The 17656-nt window shown below is 35.9% G+C and overlaps 1 protein-coding gene across 21 annotated transcripts in view; it reads left to right on the top strand.

Annotated features, from left to right (window-relative positions):
* SYNE2 (spectrin repeat containing nuclear envelope protein 2) overlaps nucleotides 1–17656 on the top strand; it is a 313751-nt gene that overhangs the window by 155258 nt on the left and 140837 nt on the right. For all 21 annotated transcript variants that reach the window (XM_082386394.1, XM_082386392.1, XM_082386388.1 and 18 more), the window contains 5 exons: nucleotides 635–799; nucleotides 3507–3848; nucleotides 13264–13419; nucleotides 14249–14514; nucleotides 15526–17623. In XM_082386394.1, coding sequence (XP_082242520.1) covers nucleotides 635–799; nucleotides 3507–3848; nucleotides 13264–13419; nucleotides 14249–14514; nucleotides 15526–17623 — 3027 coding nt within the window. The remainder of the gene's footprint in view (nucleotides 1–634; nucleotides 800–3506; nucleotides 3849–13263; nucleotides 13420–14248; nucleotides 14515–15525; nucleotides 17624–17656) is intronic.

The following is a 17656-nucleotide window of genomic DNA, read 5'->3' as shown; positions in this document are numbered from 1 at the left end:
ACACCATTGTAAAGCAATTATACTTCAATAAAGATGTTAAAAAAAGAAAAAAGAAATCTTGCTTATACAGATAGTAGGAGTTGTGCAGGCGTGAAGATTATACCCACTTGGCTGTAAGTTATTTAGTTTAATAATTGCTGTTCTTTTCTGATCAGGTGCGGTCACCTTATTTTCTTATTCCAGGGAGAGAACCTGAAGGTGGTTTTGCTCTTGAGTTAGGATTACTTTTTCCTAACACACAATTTTGGAGTTTGAGTCTTAGGAAAGGAATCTGAGGTTAGGTTGATTTCACATAGTCTCATTTCCAAGAGTGGGTACTTGGTTGTAGTAAGAAGGATAATTAAGGGAACTGCTTTGTTATGGGTGTTTGTGATTTGATGATATAATTTGTAGTCATTTCATTTTGTAAACCTCTTGACAAATTGTTTTCGGGAGTGAAATGAAGGCAAAGAAACATGGGGGAAACAAAAATCTCAATGCTAAAAACTTTACTTAAGAACTCTGGATGATTTATGGCCATATTCCTTTTTCAAGATGAAACCTCATAAAACAAATGTTTATGAACCATTTAATTATTTTCTGAGTGGGATAATTCAGGGACCTAATGCATGCATTGTCAATGTTTTATTTTTAGGAGTCTGTGCAAAAATTGGAAGGTCATGTTCAAGAACACGACTCATACCAGGTTTGCATCACAGACCTAAATACTGCATTGGACTATATCTCCAAGGAATTTGTCGGTTTTTCTGATAAGCCTGTGCATCAAATAGCAGTTGAGGAAAAAATGCAGAAACTGCAGGTATTAAACAATGTCCAGACATGATAGACATTTTTAAAAAATCAATATTAATTACAACTTGACAAATCAGTGTCTTTGATCAAAAATTCAAATGGTGAAAGAAAAGAAATAAAAAAAGAAAAAATTCAAATGCTGAAAATGCTATTAAGATGACTATTGGATAAAGTCCTGACCAGGCATAAAAAGTGGAAATGTTCTTCTTTAGTGAGCAAATCCATTTATAATTCGAGTTGAACAGTACTGTGTGCTCTGGACCCTCAGAGACAATTTCACCCATGAGCAGTCTATAGCTCCTGGAGATCTTTGTTTTAGAGACAGCACAGTGATTCCAGGAGATACTGGGTATTCAAAGGATACAACTAATGCAATAAGACCTAGGGGGAAATGATTCAATTTTGCATTCTTCATCATGGGTGGATGGGAGTTGTATAATTTTCACCTTATTAATTTTCATAGTCATGGACTACCTTAGAGGTCTCTGCAGATGTAGGGCTTTTAAAATTCTCAGCCTCACTTCAACAACCCCTCTCCTTATACAGTAAGGATTGCAGCTCTTTACCCACATTCTCAAAACACATTCCTTGGATGCTCCCTGTTTGCACGGCCAACATAAACAGGCCCAATTGGTGTCCTCTAGAAGAAAACAGAGTAAAACGTTTTCTTAGCCGCTTCTTTCACAGTTATTTGACTGGAGATTGCATGGGGTGAGTCTCAGGGCAGCACTGCTGCTATGAGCTTGGGAATTTCTTATCTCTTCTTTTTAGGAACCTGGGAATCAAGCAAGATTTCCCCTCCAGAACAGCTTGACATTGTGACAAAGCTACCTCCCTTTTAACAGTGATAATTTGACAAATGTTGAGGGCTCATCATGTCCAAGGCACTGTTTGGGTGCCTTGGATACTGAGAAAAGTGCAAGACACGAGCCTCACTCTGAGGAGCTCAGGCTCCTGTTGAAAAATTAAAATATAGCCTTCTGCTATAGCTAGAAGGAATCTCAGAAGCCGTCAAGTTCAGACTTCTCATTTTTTTTTTTAAACACATCTTTTTAAAAATATTTATTTATTTGGTTGCACTGGGTCTTAGTTGCGGCAGGTGGGCTCCTTAGTTGTGGCTCGCGGGCTCCTTAGTTGCAGCTCGAGGGCTCCTTAGTTGTGGCTCACCAGCTCCTTAGTTGTGGCATGCAGTCTCTTAGTTGTGGCATGCATGTGGGATCTAGTTCCCTGACCAGGGATCGAACTCCAGCCCCCTGCATTGGCAGCGTGAAATCTTAGCCACTGCACCACCAGGGAAGTCCCAAGACTCCTCATTTTATACATGATGAGCTGAGTTCCAGAGAGGCGAGGAACTTACAAGGTCACCCAGGTTAAATGACAGAGTGGGGCTACAACTTGGGTCTTCTGACCCCACTAGACATCTCTCCTCGGGTGTCTCATAGTTATTTGTGGTTCAGCATGTCCAGAAAATAACTCATCATCTCCTTCCCTTTCTCCATACCCCAGCTCCCTACCAATGAGCCTGCTTCTTCTTCTCTGACTCTGTGGGTATCTATACCATCTCTCTAGGCTGCCGGGTCAGAAACCTGGATATCCTTTCCCAGACTCCCCAGTCTAGACAGACATCAAGTGCTGTCTCTTTCATCTCTGGATTATCTCAACAATTTGTCCCTCCACCGTTACCCCCATTACTGCTGCATTAGAGCAGACCCTCATCTCACAGATCCCTGCATTAGACGTCTGAATGGTCTCCCTGCCTGCAGTATCACCCTCTCCGGTGCAGCTATCCCATGGCCACCTTGGGTCTATCCAAAATGCAATCTGGAACTCCCTTCTTCCAGCTAAAATGTTTCAATGACCTGTACATATTTGTTAGCATACATCTCTCCATATTCTGTTACAATTATCTGTTTATTTCTTTGTCTTTCTCACTAGACTATAGGATTGTGAAGGGACTGTGTTTTACTCATCTATGTAATTTCAAAACCTATCATAATACTTGCTGTTTGTTAGATGAATGAATGAATATTTATTGTATATTCCATTAGAACAGTGACTAATAAGTACTATATAGTTCACCTAGTAACTTTAAGGCTTATTCTATTTCAGTAGTAACATCAGTAGCTGCTATAGTTTATCAAATTCCTTTTGCGTGTAGAGGTCTCAAATTAACCTCATCCATTCATGCATTTAGTAAATATTGATTGAGTTTCTAATATATTTAAGATATTGCATTCAATAGCTTGATTTAAACTTTGCTCTGAATTTTAAATATTAGCACTAGATTCATGCAGGCACACTCTAAATGATTCTTTTATTCTTTTTAGGGCCTTGTACAAAGTAGGCACTTATTATTTAGTGTTTTGATTGTGTTTGATTTTAGTATTACTTGTATATTATGTAGTATCTTGAACAAAATATATTCTCAACAAATATGTGTTGACCATTTCCTATGTTCCAGGAACTGGGTTGTGAAAATTTTCTGTGTTACTTCTTATACATTTCTAGCATCTTATAAAATCTGTTAGAGAATTTGATCTGGGCTGCTACATTGGTTTAAATTTTGCCCAAAGTTCCTTCTTTGTGATATGGGTTGATAAGTTTTTTATATTTTCCACTAGTGAAGCAGAACACGCTATGATTTACAAAAGTCAATTAACTCTTGTGACAATTGAACAGTGATACTTTTGTGACAATCTTTTCTCCACTCACAGGAACTAGAGAATAGTCTCCGTTTACAAGATGGCACATTAGAGAAGATTTTAGCTTTAGCAAAATCCATCAAGCAAAATACATCTTCAGTGGGACAGAAGATTATTAAAGATGATATAAAATCACTTAAGTGTAAACAGAAAGATTTGGAAAACAGACTTGAATCTGCTAAACAGGAGATGGAAAATTGTCTCAACAGCATTCTCAAATCAAAATGCTCAACAGAAAAGAAAGAAAAGTTTCCTCTGCCAGGCAGAAAGGAGCAGGTCACTTCTGATGTACAGGAGTCCACTCAGGACTCAGCTGCAGTGGAAAAGTTGGAGGAAGACTGGGAAATAAATAAGGTAAGTGCTTGTGATTGCATCTCTAAGACGTCGTGTCTGCGAATGAAGAGGTGTTGTTGGACTCTGAAAAGAGGGTTGTGAATCAAGCCTTCTGATTTCATAATTAAACCCTCAATCTGCTGGCTATTTATGATGCCCACTTGTCAAAAGAGCCCTTAGAAAACTGTCCAGGATTTCAGCAGTGAAATATTACTGTTCATCTGTTAGAAATGTCAGTCATCAATTTAGGTTTATTATTCTCTCTGATATGTAATCAGATACAGTTTCCTGGATCAGGAGCTCAAAGGCAAATTGGAAAAGGCAAAAGAAAATGTGCTCTACCCACATTTCTTAGGAAAAAATCCAACAGCCCTATTTTTTAGGGTCTTTTTTTTTTCGGTTGATTTCATAATGAAATCAGAGACCGTTTGGAAGGATAGGGGCCTTTCTTCTTATGTTAACCCTGTACTGCAAATGTATTTTTAAATGTTGTCAGATCATTTGGTGTGAGAATATCGACATTCAGGCTCCTGATTGTCCCTGTGGAGAAGAAAGAAGAATGTTGTTTTGTTTTCACTCTAAACATCCAAATGGGTACATTTTCCTGTAGCTCTTAAAGTGCTTTCTCATAGGTTAGAGATTGAAATGGAAAAGGCACAAAGAGCCATCCAGTAAGCTACATTTGAAGAGAGTCAGCCTCTCACAATCCAGGGTCCAGTGGGACAGCAGCAAAGGTTAGACCATTCAGGTGTGGATCCTCGCTGGCTTTTTATGGAATACATGATACACAGGAATGAAGAGAGCCTGCACTTCTGTTGTCTTCCTAGAGCAGAAATCATGGAGGATTAGAGGAACCAGAGAGGGCTTTCTAGAAATGTGTAAAACAAGGTTAAATGCCAACGGAGCATCTCTCTGGCCATAGGAAAAGACTTCTAAATCCCACAAACAGTGTTAGATAGAGCTAAGGAAATATGTCTTAACGGATTAGGGCCCTGTGGTGAAACTCTTGAAGCTGTACGTGTAGAAGAAACTTTCTTAATGGTATTTAAAGAGCAGTAAATAAGTAAAAAAGGAAAAATACCTGAGTGCTTTCTATCCTAATTCATGACATTGCTAAAAGGATTTGCTTAATAACTTTAAGAGTAGCTTCTCAGACCCATTTTGGCTGTGAACCCTCCAAATTCAATAGAGTATATTGAAAACTATATAAAGATCATAACCCAATAAGATTTTTTTACTTATTAAGATTTCACTTAATCTTGAATGATGAGTTATTGATAATTTATGATACTTCATTAGAATGATTTTTTTTTAGAGCAGATGGAGGGACTTAAGTCTTCAAATAATTTTTGCAGGTCTGGCCTAGAGGAATCTAGTTTTAATTTCTAGCAACATTTTACCATTTTTTTCCCTCTTTTGTAACATGAATCTTTTTTCTTGAATCTGTGCTTCTTATTTTCTCTACGCTAAGTACTGACTGTATTTACTTTATTCTACGTAACATTAGACCAAGATCAAGAGCAGTTTAAAAAATTTTTTTTAACTTTCATTTTATTAAAAATTTTTTTATTTTTTAAGTTTTTTTAAATTGAAGTATAGTTGCTGTACCATATTATATAAATTGCAGATGTACAATATAGCGATTCACAATTTTTAAAGGTTATACTCCATTTATAGATATTATAAAATATTGGCTATATTCCCCATGTTGTACAATATATCCTTGTAGCTTATTTTATACCGAATAGTTTGTTAATCCCCTATTCCTTCCCCCTAACTTCTCCCCACTGGTAACTACAAATTTGTTCTCTATACAAGAGCAGTTTGAAAGTTGAACTACAACTAGTATAAGAGATCAAAATAAGCATAGACAAATATAATACAAAGTGACAAATATAAGATGCAGGTGTAAATTACTTAAGCAAGAGTCTCTATATAATGAATACATAGAGTACGTAAAAGCACAATTTACAGAATTATAAATCTGATTAATCAAAAACTATTGTGACAGTGAAAATAACCATTTAATTCATTAAAAACAGTTATTGAGACCTCTTTTGTGCTAGTCATTCAGCTAGAAGTGAGAATACAATTGTCACAGTTTAAAATCTAATACTAATTAAATATCTAATTAATGCTCATTTCATGTGCCTTTTTGGAGCCTAGAAGGGCTTTTATCAGATTATGTAAAATCATCTCCAGAAAACATTTTAGGAAGTTTTATTTAATTTTATTATTTCTTTAATAAATTGCATTTGGTCTTAGAGCTGCTGAAAGTGTGATTGCACTTTTCAAAAATTGCCATTTTAGCATGTATATGTTTGAATCCATTGCCAAGAATTCCATTTTAGTTGAAATTTAGGAGCTATTTTAGATCCGGACCTTTGGCTGAATTTTTCTTTAATATCAAAAATATTAATGCAGACTTAGAGACAAAAGAAGTTACAAAATGCAGTCTGAAGGGTGTGGGTGCTTATGATTCAAGACCATACTGGATAATTTTACAGAGGTGAATTTCTAAAATTTTTTAAATATGAAAAGGCAAAACTACCTTCCATTTCCCCCTTTCTATATAGGTTAAGTGAAGTAACAAATTAGGATATGATAAAAAATGAGGACTGACTAATCTCTTAAGATTCCAGGTGTCCATAAAAGGAAATGATAAAAAGGAAACACAGGGAAACTGATACATTCTTCATTTATTATTTTTCTAAAAATTCATAAAGCAACATTACGGCTTAACCTGTATTGAATGATCTTTTTTGCCCACTCCTTCCCAAATGTCAACCTACATGACATAATTGCTCTTAAAAAAAAAAAAAGTTTGTCTATAATTACCTCTTTAATTTCCCTGTCATTAGGTATAATTTAGTATGTCTGAATCATTTTTTGTTCTTTTCAACATTTTCTGAGCATTTATAATTTCAATATTTAAGAAGGCTCCCATAGAGAAATCCTGGAAAGTGGATGATCACAGATACAAAACATGCAAGGTGTCCAGCTGTGGGTGAGCGACCAGAAGCTCTGGGGAGTGAGTACTAGAATGAAAAGGAGGAAAGAGTTTTCAGGCCTGGAGTAAATGATGTTTATTTCTGGTGTTGGTTATCCTAGTAAGTCAGTAAAAAAAATTTTGTAATGGAACATGTAGTTGGGCCATGCGTCAACTCTGTCTTCCAAGTGTACTACTTTGCTCTTCTGGCCAGGATGCAAATCTTGTTTCTTACTCTAGAGGTATTTTTCTCAATCCAAGATTTATTTCTTTACAGGACAAGTGACTTACATGGTATACATGGTATTAACATCTACAAGCAGCATGCATTTGAGAACGCGCTCCAAAGTCCTGAAATCTTAGGCTGAGAAACCTTAGAAAATTTCTATCCTAACCCTGTGTTTCAGGTTAGGGAATTAATGTCAGAAGATGTTAATCAGCCAAGTTCTCATTCTAGCAGAGCTGGGACTAGAGCCAGGTGCCTCTACCCAGCCTGATGCTTGGTGGTCTACCTCACAGTTTTACTGAATGTGTTACGTGGGTTGTTCATTGAGGTTTAATATGCCAGTATGCTATTTGACTCCAGTTCTCGTGCGTGTTTCAAACCTTCTCTACTCTCGTTAAGCCCAACCAAGCCCTGTTCCTGTAATTCCTAACAGATCTGTGGTCCACAGCTGCTAGACTGATGGGTCCTCAATTTCTTTCCAACTCTACTTTATAAACCACAAATTGTTAATCTTGGCAATCGAAGACTAAATGAAATTCTCTTATTTATTTATTTTTTCTAATGTGAATTCATCTATACATCCATTCAGTAAAAATTTCTTGAACGGGCAGTTAAGGTTCATCAGTGAGTGAAAATAGACGTGGTCTCTATTCTCATAGAGCTTCTGGTCTAGAGGAGGAGACATACATTAATCAACTAATTAACTGATGAGAGGCTAATTACAGCAACTAAAGGAAGGAACACGTTTCCATGATAATCTATAATAAAGGAGGCTGGCTTGAACTGTAGTTCTCTGAAGTTCAGAGAGCTTCTCTAAAGAAACAACACTTGACCTGAGACCAGCAGGGTGGATTGGAGATAACAGAGCTCAGAGCTGGGTGTCAGGAGCACTCTTGGCAGAGAAAGTAGAATTTCCTCTTGTAGGGGGAGAGAGCGTGAGGAGTCAGAAACTGGAACAAGGCCACTGCATAGGGCGAGGAGGAGGGGAGAAGGACAGAGGTGAGGCCTGGGAGGTAGGCAGGGCTGGCTGAGTCTCAAGTGCGTTACGGGTCACGTTAACATTTTAGACAATATGCTAAGAGAGAGAGGCAGCCTCTGAGATTAACCTGATCTGCCATTCGGTTTTGTCTCTAAAAGTGATGGATGTTTGCTTATGCTTAGAATTGTTTTTTACTACTTCATGTTGGAATGCTTTAGAGAAGAAAGAAATATATCCTCTAGAGTATGTATGACACTGTCCCAATGTTGGCAGGTTATAAGTGATAGTGACAGATATCACTTATAACCTTCTCACTGTCACAGAATTATTATAGCCACGGGGCCATTGCCCCTGAATGGGAAAAAGGATAGTGAAGCTGTCATGGTCTTTACCTCTTGACTGTGCTGCTAGGTTTGCGCAAGCCAGAGACAATGCTCAGTTACTTAAAGCTCAGTGTTTTAAATGTTAAAGTAAAATGTTTACTTTGTGAATTAAGGGACATAAAAATGACAGTATCACAGTCCTACCCTTTAGGAGAATTGATGATATTCTTTCTCCTGTTCTTTTCCAAACAGGCCAAACTCAAAGAAAAGATACATGGTTGAAAAAAAGCAACAGTTTTTAAAAAAGTAAATATAGTTAGCAATATATCAGAACCAGGCTTTTGATAGAATGGTCATTTTCTACTGTAAATTTATTATTAACTTTGAAAATTCCATTTATGCTCAGAGGTTCAATATGTATACTTATTAAGTTATACTTTGTCTTAAGTTTATACTGATCGTAGATTTTTTTTTTTTTAAAGAGAAATTCCAGGAGAAGTGGAGAAGGGAAAGAATCAGATGTCCCGGGGCTTAGAGTTCATAAGGGCTCATGAGAGTCCATGCATTGGAGTGTATACTCCAGAATTGGCAGGGCCCTTGAAGAGAAAGGGAGAAAGGCCAACAAGAAAATCTCTAACCCAGAGAAAGGACAAGGACCTACTTATTCTGACTGTGGGTGGGAAAAGAGGGTCTCCCATGAGAAATCAGAACCATCCTATATCTCAAACAGGTTTAGAGTCCAAATCTATACTACTTGCATTGTGGAGCAATTCAAGTTAAGAAATTAACATGTAAATGAGCCTCTGTCTATTTATCTCCTTGCAGTACCTGGAAGAAGCAAGCACAAATCTGCATAAGGGGGGGTGGTCAGTTCTACCCATTAGTCCATGGGGATTCCCACAATGTAGTTTAAAAAAAAAAGTCTGATAACCCTGAGTTAGTATGAATCAGTCAATCAATCAATAACACAAAGGAACATTCCACCAGAAGAGTCCTCATCACTAAAATTGAGAGGAATTAATACACTAGGATAGTGAGACAGTGCAGCAGTTTGAAAGATATTATACAATAATACATTTTAAATGGTTAGTGGTGGATGGATTTGAAATCATAATGAGAGAATAAAATACTTTGAGAAAAAAGGTTAGATTTGAAAAAGAACCATATGGAACTTCAATAATGTTTTTTAAGTCATTGAGATTAAGATTGCTCTGGCCAAGTAGCACACTTGATACAGCTTGAAGAGAGAATTAGTTCACTAAAATATGTTAGAAAATTACCCACAATCCAACACAGAGCTATAAAGAGATGGAAAAGAGGAAAGAGATTTTAAGGACCCAGTGGCTATAATGAGATGGTCAAACACAATTCTGGTAGGAGTTCTAGAAGGAGAGAATAGAGAGAATGGAGGAAAAGAAAGGCTGGGAATTTTCCAGAATTGAAGAATAATATGAATTCTCAATTTCAAGAAGACAGAGAACCTTGAACAGGCTAAATAAAAATAAATTATTATGTAAATTATTACAGAAATACATTATATTTATGAGATCTCAGGGTATAGAAGATTTTTTTCTTAAAAAGGCCCTAGGGGCTTCCCTGGTGGCGCAGTGGTTGAGAATCTGCCTGCCGATGCAGGGGACACGGGTTCGAGCCCTGGTCTGGGAAGATCCCACATGCCGCGGAGCAACTGGGCCCGTGAGCCACAATTACTGAGCCTGCGCGTCTGGAGCCTGTGCTCCACAACAAGAGAGGCCGCGATAGTGAGAGGCCCGCGCACCGCGATGAAGAGTGGCCCCCACTTGCCACAACTGGAGAAAGCCCTCGCACAGAAACGAAGACCCAACACAGCCTAAATAAATAAATAAATAAATAAATAATTAAAAAAAAAAAAAGGCCCTAAAAGCAGAAGCCCAAACAGGAAAAGATTGATAAATTTGACTGCATTAAAACATTAAAGTCATATTCAACAAAAGATACCATATATAAAGTTTAAAGACAATCTACTGAGAGATAATAATTGAAATGCAGAAAACGGTTAGAAGGCTAGTATCCAGTATATAAAAGAACACCAGAAATTATAAACAACCCAATAAAAAATAGACAATGATCATGCAAAAGTAATCCACAGGAGGTAAGACTCATATGACCAGGGAGCATAAAACCATAATGATGTCAACTTCACACCCAGTGTATTGGCAGAAATTATTGTCTGTTAGTACCAAATACCAGAGAGGATTAGGGAAAATTCAAATTCTTTTACCATGCTGGTAGGAACAAATCAATAGCTGTCTATCGAGAATCAAAAGGAGTAATTTCAGTTCTAGGAAAACGTCCCAAAGAAACTCACACATATGTGCAAGAAGGCCTAAAACAAGGGTGTTTATCACAGTAATATCTATAATAGGAAAAGTTGGAAGCAATGATAATGTCCATAGTAGCCTGACAGACAAATAAGTCGTGTTCATTCAGATAGCAGAACAGTATACAAACGTAAAATGACTGAATGGGATTTATATCTGACACCATGATAAACCTCAAAACATACCGCTGAGTGAAGAAAGTAAGTTGTAAAATGATACATGTATGATTCCAATTTTATAAGAATTAAAAATATATAAAACAATACTGTATGTATATTAACACATGTAGTCAAAGTATAAAGACAAGTATGTGTGGATTTTAGAATAGTGGTTAGTTCTAGGGAGGAAGAGATGAGAAAGGGTTGAGGGCTGGGCTTTAAATTATATTTTTAATATAGAAAATTATATCAGTTATATCTGTGTCATGGGTAATGATTATCTGTTATATTCTGTTGTTTTAAATATATTTGAATTCTCTTATAATTTAAAATAAGATGTTTCAAATGAGCCTGCAAAATAAAAATAACATACAGCTAAGGGTGGTGAGCAAATGATCACTGGTTATGAAATATGAAAGAATCTTTCCAGGAGCCAATCAGGGCACGAGCCTGTGTTCTAACCTCTCGGGCATGAGCAAAGGAATGTTACCTTTTAAATTTAAAATGTTCGTTTGAGGGATTCTGTTGGATTTTCTGCCAGAGTGGAAACATGGCTTTTGGATTTGGTAAACAAATGGTGTTATGGGGTGATTTCAGGTTTTTTAGGATGCTCTCCCCGACCACGGAAGGCAGATTACAAATGGCAGGTTATAAATGTGGCTAGTCCTAAAGTGACCAGTCCATCAGGTAAGAGAGACCAGGGCTCTGAATTCCTAATAAATTATTGATAAGAAGTAAAGTTTTCCTGGGTTTAGTATCTATGCCTTTAGGTCAGGAGCTCTTGCCCTACAAGTGGATTTGTTGAGTGCTGTAAGCAACAGTAGCCATCAGATGAAAAGGAGGCAGGCGTCCACCTCATAGAATTGCAGTTCATGGCATAGAGCACCCATGGGCCAATGAAATCTGTGGTGTAGCACCTCTGTCCTTTCCTCTCACAGCCTTCCTGGATCTTCCCCCACCCCCCACCTGAGATGCTGCCTTCCATGGAGATTTTAACCATAGTTTGCACGAATAAATTGGAAATGGAGGAAATTTGCAAAATCATTTCAATTATTTGCAGCCTTGTAGAAGTGACTTGTGCTAAATGCCAAGTAAATACTTCAAAACCAGTAACACTGGTCAGCTTAATTTTCTTACCAGTTAGTATTGGTGAAGCTCCAGACAGTATCTGTTTTATTTAAATAAACTCTAATTTTAGAATAGTTTCACATTGACAGAAAACTTGCAAAGACAGTACAGATAGTTCTCATATATCCCTTACCCAGTTTCCCCTATTGTTAACATCTTACATTACTATCTAGTAATGTATCTACTATCTACTACTAAAACAGCAATTTCTACCTTGTTTGGAGATGTGGACACATTTTATTCACAGACTTGATACCTCAAAGATTTTTACTGACATGAAAGTATATGGCAAAATTAAATGATATTTCACTTATAAAGTAACCTGAAAATAAAAACTAATACCTTAGCAAAATAATGGGAAATCTTTTAAAATTACTGATATAGTGCCTGTTGTATGTAAGTGCTCAACAAATATTTGCTGAAAGAATGAATAAATGAGTTGAAATGGCATCTCTATATATCCTACTGAGAACCTCAATTTGTTAGAGCTTTCAGAAAAGATCAGATTACCCCATATATAACCTGTTCTGCCATACCCAGAATTGGAATTCTTGCCTTTATGTAATTTAAGGCATAACCTTTTTTTTTTAAGAAGGAAATTCCTTTTTTTTTTTGTAAAGATTTTTTTGATGTGGACCATTTTTTTTTTAAGGTCTTTATTGAATTTGTTACAATATTGCCTCTGGTTGGTTTTTTTTTTTTTTTTTTTTTTTATGTTTTGGTTTTTTTGGCGAGGCATGTGGGATCTTAGTTCCCCAACCAGGGATGGAACCCGTACCTCCTGCATTGGAAGGCAAAATCTTAACCACTGCCAGGAAGTCCCTAGGCATAACATTTTTAATATCATGAAATTTTGGTATTTTGGTGTTTTCTTCATCTATCCACTTACTATTTTAAACTACCAGTGGGTACCATTGAATGCCTATTTATTTGCCCAGCCCTCTGCATTATGGTGAATACTAAGTATAAACTTTGGAACTTTTGCTTTTTCCATATCCGTTTTCTTTCTTTAAGACTGTAGATATTCCTCAGTATATAACTGAGCAATGCCAGATCCTATACTGTCTTGTCAAAAAAGTTTCATTTTTCTTGGGATACCAATATTAGCATTAAATATTGCATGGAAAAATCCTCTTTGGTAGTGGCCAGATATACTTGTGAAAAGTCTTGAATCTGAGTAAATAGAAGAAACAGGAATTATTTCATCAAGAAAAATAAAAATTACTTATTTGGAAGGTAGACTATTCAGCAATTAATCTTCTTATGTTTTCAGAATTCAGCTGTGGAAATGGTTTTGTCAAAACAACTTCCTCTTGATGTTCAAGAAAGCATGAAAACCACTGAAGATGAGCAGAAAGTCAATGAGCTGCAAAATCAACCTTTAGAATTAGATGTTATGTTAAGAAATGAACAATTAAAAGAGATAGAGGTATGGAAACAAGAAAAATACTGACAACATGATTGCATCATTTATCCAGTACAATACAATATATTTTAATTACCAAAAAATTGCTTTCACAGAATGAAAAGTCTTATTTAACCTTTGCCTGTTGATCAGTTTGGTAACTATATAATTATGTACTAATCAGTAAGTTGTATAAACCTTTCCATTTAAGAAGTGTAAGAGTTTAATGAACATTAGTCTTCTCTTTCACAAAGTTCCTAAAAGCTTACTTATTCAGTAAGAAAATTTGGAGATTCTGACTTGTCATCATTCCTTTTCTTAGTCCTATGTATTTTTCTGATTCTGACAAATTCCTTTTATTTTTCCTGATTATCAGCATTATGGGTTACTCCTTCTTTGTTTTTACAGCTGTGTTTACATAGCTATGGAAAGGCATCTAAAAGTCCAATACATGACCATGTTTTTTAAAATGACCCTTACAATTTTAGCTAAGTTTACGTAACAGTAAACATGTATCTAAAACAAGAAAGAGAGGGGATGCATGTAAATAATAAAAGAAGATAAATCTTCTTTAGACATTGTAGAATCTTTTAACACAACAGGGTGACAAATTTGCTATTAAACATTAGACCAATGGTGAGTGTTAGTCTACATTTTAACATGACTCTAGTAAAAAAAAATCTTTTAAATGTCAGGACCTTAGTTTCTCTGTGTGCAAATGAAATATTTAAAACATCTTCTTGGGATAGAATGTGTTACTGAAAGGAAAGAGCAAAGGGAAAAAAAATAAATGAGTTAATCAATGAGTGAATGAGTGAGTGTATATTTATTGATTTCCTTGACTTGTTTTTAGGAATTATGTACCCAGTTGGAAGCAAAGAAAGCAGCCATTGAACCACTAGAACAAATTGAATATCTTAAGAAAGCAGAAACAAGTGCCTTGTTTCCCCACAGTGAAAGGTATTCAGTGCAGCACTTGGACAATCTGCTTCAGGCACTTATTACTTTGAAGAAAAAGAAAGAAAGCCAATACTGTCTCCTTAAAGATTTTCAGGAACACCTCGCAGCAGTTGAATCCTCGATGAAAGCCTTTTTGACAGAAAAGGAAAGTCTAAAAGTGTAAGTATAAGAATTTAGGATGTGCATTCTTTGTATTCAACCATAGGCTCCACTGCCTTGGACAGGCCCAGGGTGTTAAGAGTTTACACTATTAAAGAATATTATGATTTTAATACTACAGTGTGGAAATTAATTTCATATGGAAACCATTGAAGAAAATTCTGTTGGTTTCATGCAAAAAAAATTCATATTAATTTTACAATTAAATTATATTAATTTTACAAATTAATTTATTAAACTATTAACTCACACTATAAATATCTGCAAATTAAGTTTAAGTTCTGTGGAATTTAGCATTTTTTTGCCAAGAGATTATTCTAAACTATGGGAGGGGGGCAGAAACATTATTAATACAATTGTTTAATATTAACATACTTGGTTTAAATAGTTTGGAACATAAGGAATATATATGTATTGTAATGGTTTCTTTTTACATGTATGTACTCCTTTTGGCTATGAAAATGATGGCTGAAGATTGTAGATATAGTCATAACTTGTAAACATTTTCTCATTATTAAAAAGTTTTATTTTATACTTTTGCCTAAATGGGGTTCACTTTCAGTGACATCCTTTGAGGAAACAATTTTATATTTAAAAGATTAGCCTGATGATTGTACCTTCTTAGTCAATATCTTTATCATTATTGTTGGTAAGATGATAACAAAGGGATTGGATGTTGTAATTTCGCTTAGTCCTAGCCTAACTTTGTACAAGTACCTTACAGGTGACAGAGTACTTTTACATACATTCTTCCCTTGACTTTTCACTCCCTTCCTGTGCTTCTGCATTTTTATGATACTCATTTTATAGACAAGCTTTCTACATTGTCACATTAATTGAGAGCTACAGTAAACAAGATTCTGATTTTTATTTTAAGGACAGAGTGTTCTTACAGACAACCTAATCTTCTCTTCTGTGAATTCAAAACAGAATTCATTTCTTTTAATGACAGCTAACCTCATGTTGATGTATAGTAAATATTAATCAGCTCCATTTTTCTTCTTTTGCTAGGGGACCACTGGACAGTGCAACCTATATGGACAAAATTAAAAAATTACTGGCATCAATAGAAAAAGAGAAAGATTCTTTAAGCAAGATGAAAATCGAATGGGAAAATTTATCAAACTGTCTGACTGACATGGATAAGAAGCTTTTGGAAAGCCAGATGAAGCAACTTGAACATGGTTGGGAGCAAATGGAACAACTGGTCCAGAAGAAGTATTCTCAGCAAGTGGTGGGACATGATGAGTTTACGTTTCTCATGAGTAAGATCCAAGACCTTGAAATTTCTCTGCAGCAGCAGCAGCAGTGTCTGCAGTTAAGGCTGGACTCTCCAGAAGAAGAAGGGAATCAAAGCATGGTTGCCTTGGCCACTGAACTCCAGACTATCAAGCATAGATTTTCTGTGTTCAAGGGGCGAGCTGAACTTCAGATGAAGAGGATTTGGGGAGAAAAAGAAAAGAAGATTTTAGAAGATGCAATAAATAATTTGCAGAAGCAATTGGAAGCATTGGAACCATTAAACATAGAGGTGGAAAATCAGATCAAGAAGTGTGAAACCAGGTACAAGATGAAAGAGGCTATCTTATGGGTCAAAAATCTGTTAGGTGAACTCGTCCCTACCATTTCCCTTCTCCCAGACAATATTCTTTCACAGATCAGAAAATGCAAGGTGGTGCACGATGGCATTCTAGACAAGCAGCAGGTTGTGGAGCCATTGGTTGAAGAGGTCAAAGATAATATTCCTAACCTTACAGCATATGAGAGCAGTGATTTAAATAACCTCCTACAGGACTTACAGAATCAATACCAAATGCTAGTTTTAAAATCAACTCAAAGATCACAGCAATTAGAATTTAAATTGGAAGAAAGAAGCAAATTTGTTGGGGTAATAGGGAAGGTTCAACTTTCACTTCAAGGAAATGAAACACTGATGATCCCCAAGATGGAAACAACCTCCACAGAAGCTGAACTAGAACATCAGTATGTCACTTTGACCATTTCTCAGAAGGAATTGCAGGAAATTGAGAGTGTAATCGCAACACATCTTCAGGAACAAACAAACATCTGTAAAGATCTAAGTGTATTTGAAAGATTATTTCTAGATGATCAATTGAAAAATCTTAAGACTAGAGCCAACAGAACACAAAGAGTCATTCAAAATAAATGTAATGAAGTAGAACACAAGATAAATTTTTATAGAGAATTTCATGAAAAAACATCTGTGCTTCAGAAGGAGGTTGACCATATACAGCACAATGAACTGCTACTAAATCCAGAAATAAATCCAGATGTTAAAGAGGAGTTGTATTGTCTTAAAGACCAAATCACTGGTATTCGATCTAGTATCCTACAAGTATTGAAACTCAAAGAAGTGTTTGACTGTGTAGGACTAAATTGGGATTGGTCTCAACTTGACCAATTACAAACCCAAATACTTGAAAAAGAAAAGGAACTTGAAGAAAAAATTAAGCAGTTAGATACATTTGTGGCAGAATATGGCAAATATCAGGCATCACTAGGTAAATTGAGGGCTATGGATCTGCAAGTTAAGAAAAGGGCTGAAGCACTGCTAACAACACCTAACACCCCACCAGAAAGCAGTCTGCTCAATGCTCAGATTTTGAATCAGAGAATCAGGAAAGTCATGTGCTTGTATCATGAAATAATCAAGAAACTAAGTGAAAATAAGGACTTTGATGACTCATTCAAAGAGAAAGAAATGCTACAAATAAAGCTGTATGCAGAAGAAAATGATAAGTTACACAAGGTTCTCCAAAATATAGTCCTGGAATCCCAACCGAAAGAAATGGATGAAAAGAATTTTCAGGACAAACTAGAAAATTCCTTACATGTTTTAAATCAGATAAAATCTCAGTTACAACAGCCTTTACTTATAAATTTGCAAATTGAACATATTGAAAATGAAAAAGTTAATTGTGAAATGTTTCAAGAACAAGTTCAGGCAGAAATGGATAGCATTAAAGCTGTGACTGTTCTTGAGAAGCAAAGAGAAGAACACTCTTCTGAAGCTAGTGATGTGGAGACAAAATTACATGACATTGAAGATCTTCACATGCAGCTTAACGCAAGCATTGATTCGCGCACAGTAAGTATTTTAATTAGGTGGTTAATGTATTTG

Source organism: Balaenoptera borealis (genome assembly GCF_965194805.1).
Source record: "Balaenoptera borealis genome assembly, chromosome: 3".
Taxonomy (NCBI): domain Eukaryota; kingdom Metazoa; phylum Chordata; class Mammalia; order Artiodactyla; family Balaenopteridae; genus Balaenoptera; species Balaenoptera borealis.
Note: the sequence above shows the minus strand (reverse complement) of the source record. Positions and strands in the feature narration are given on the sequence as shown.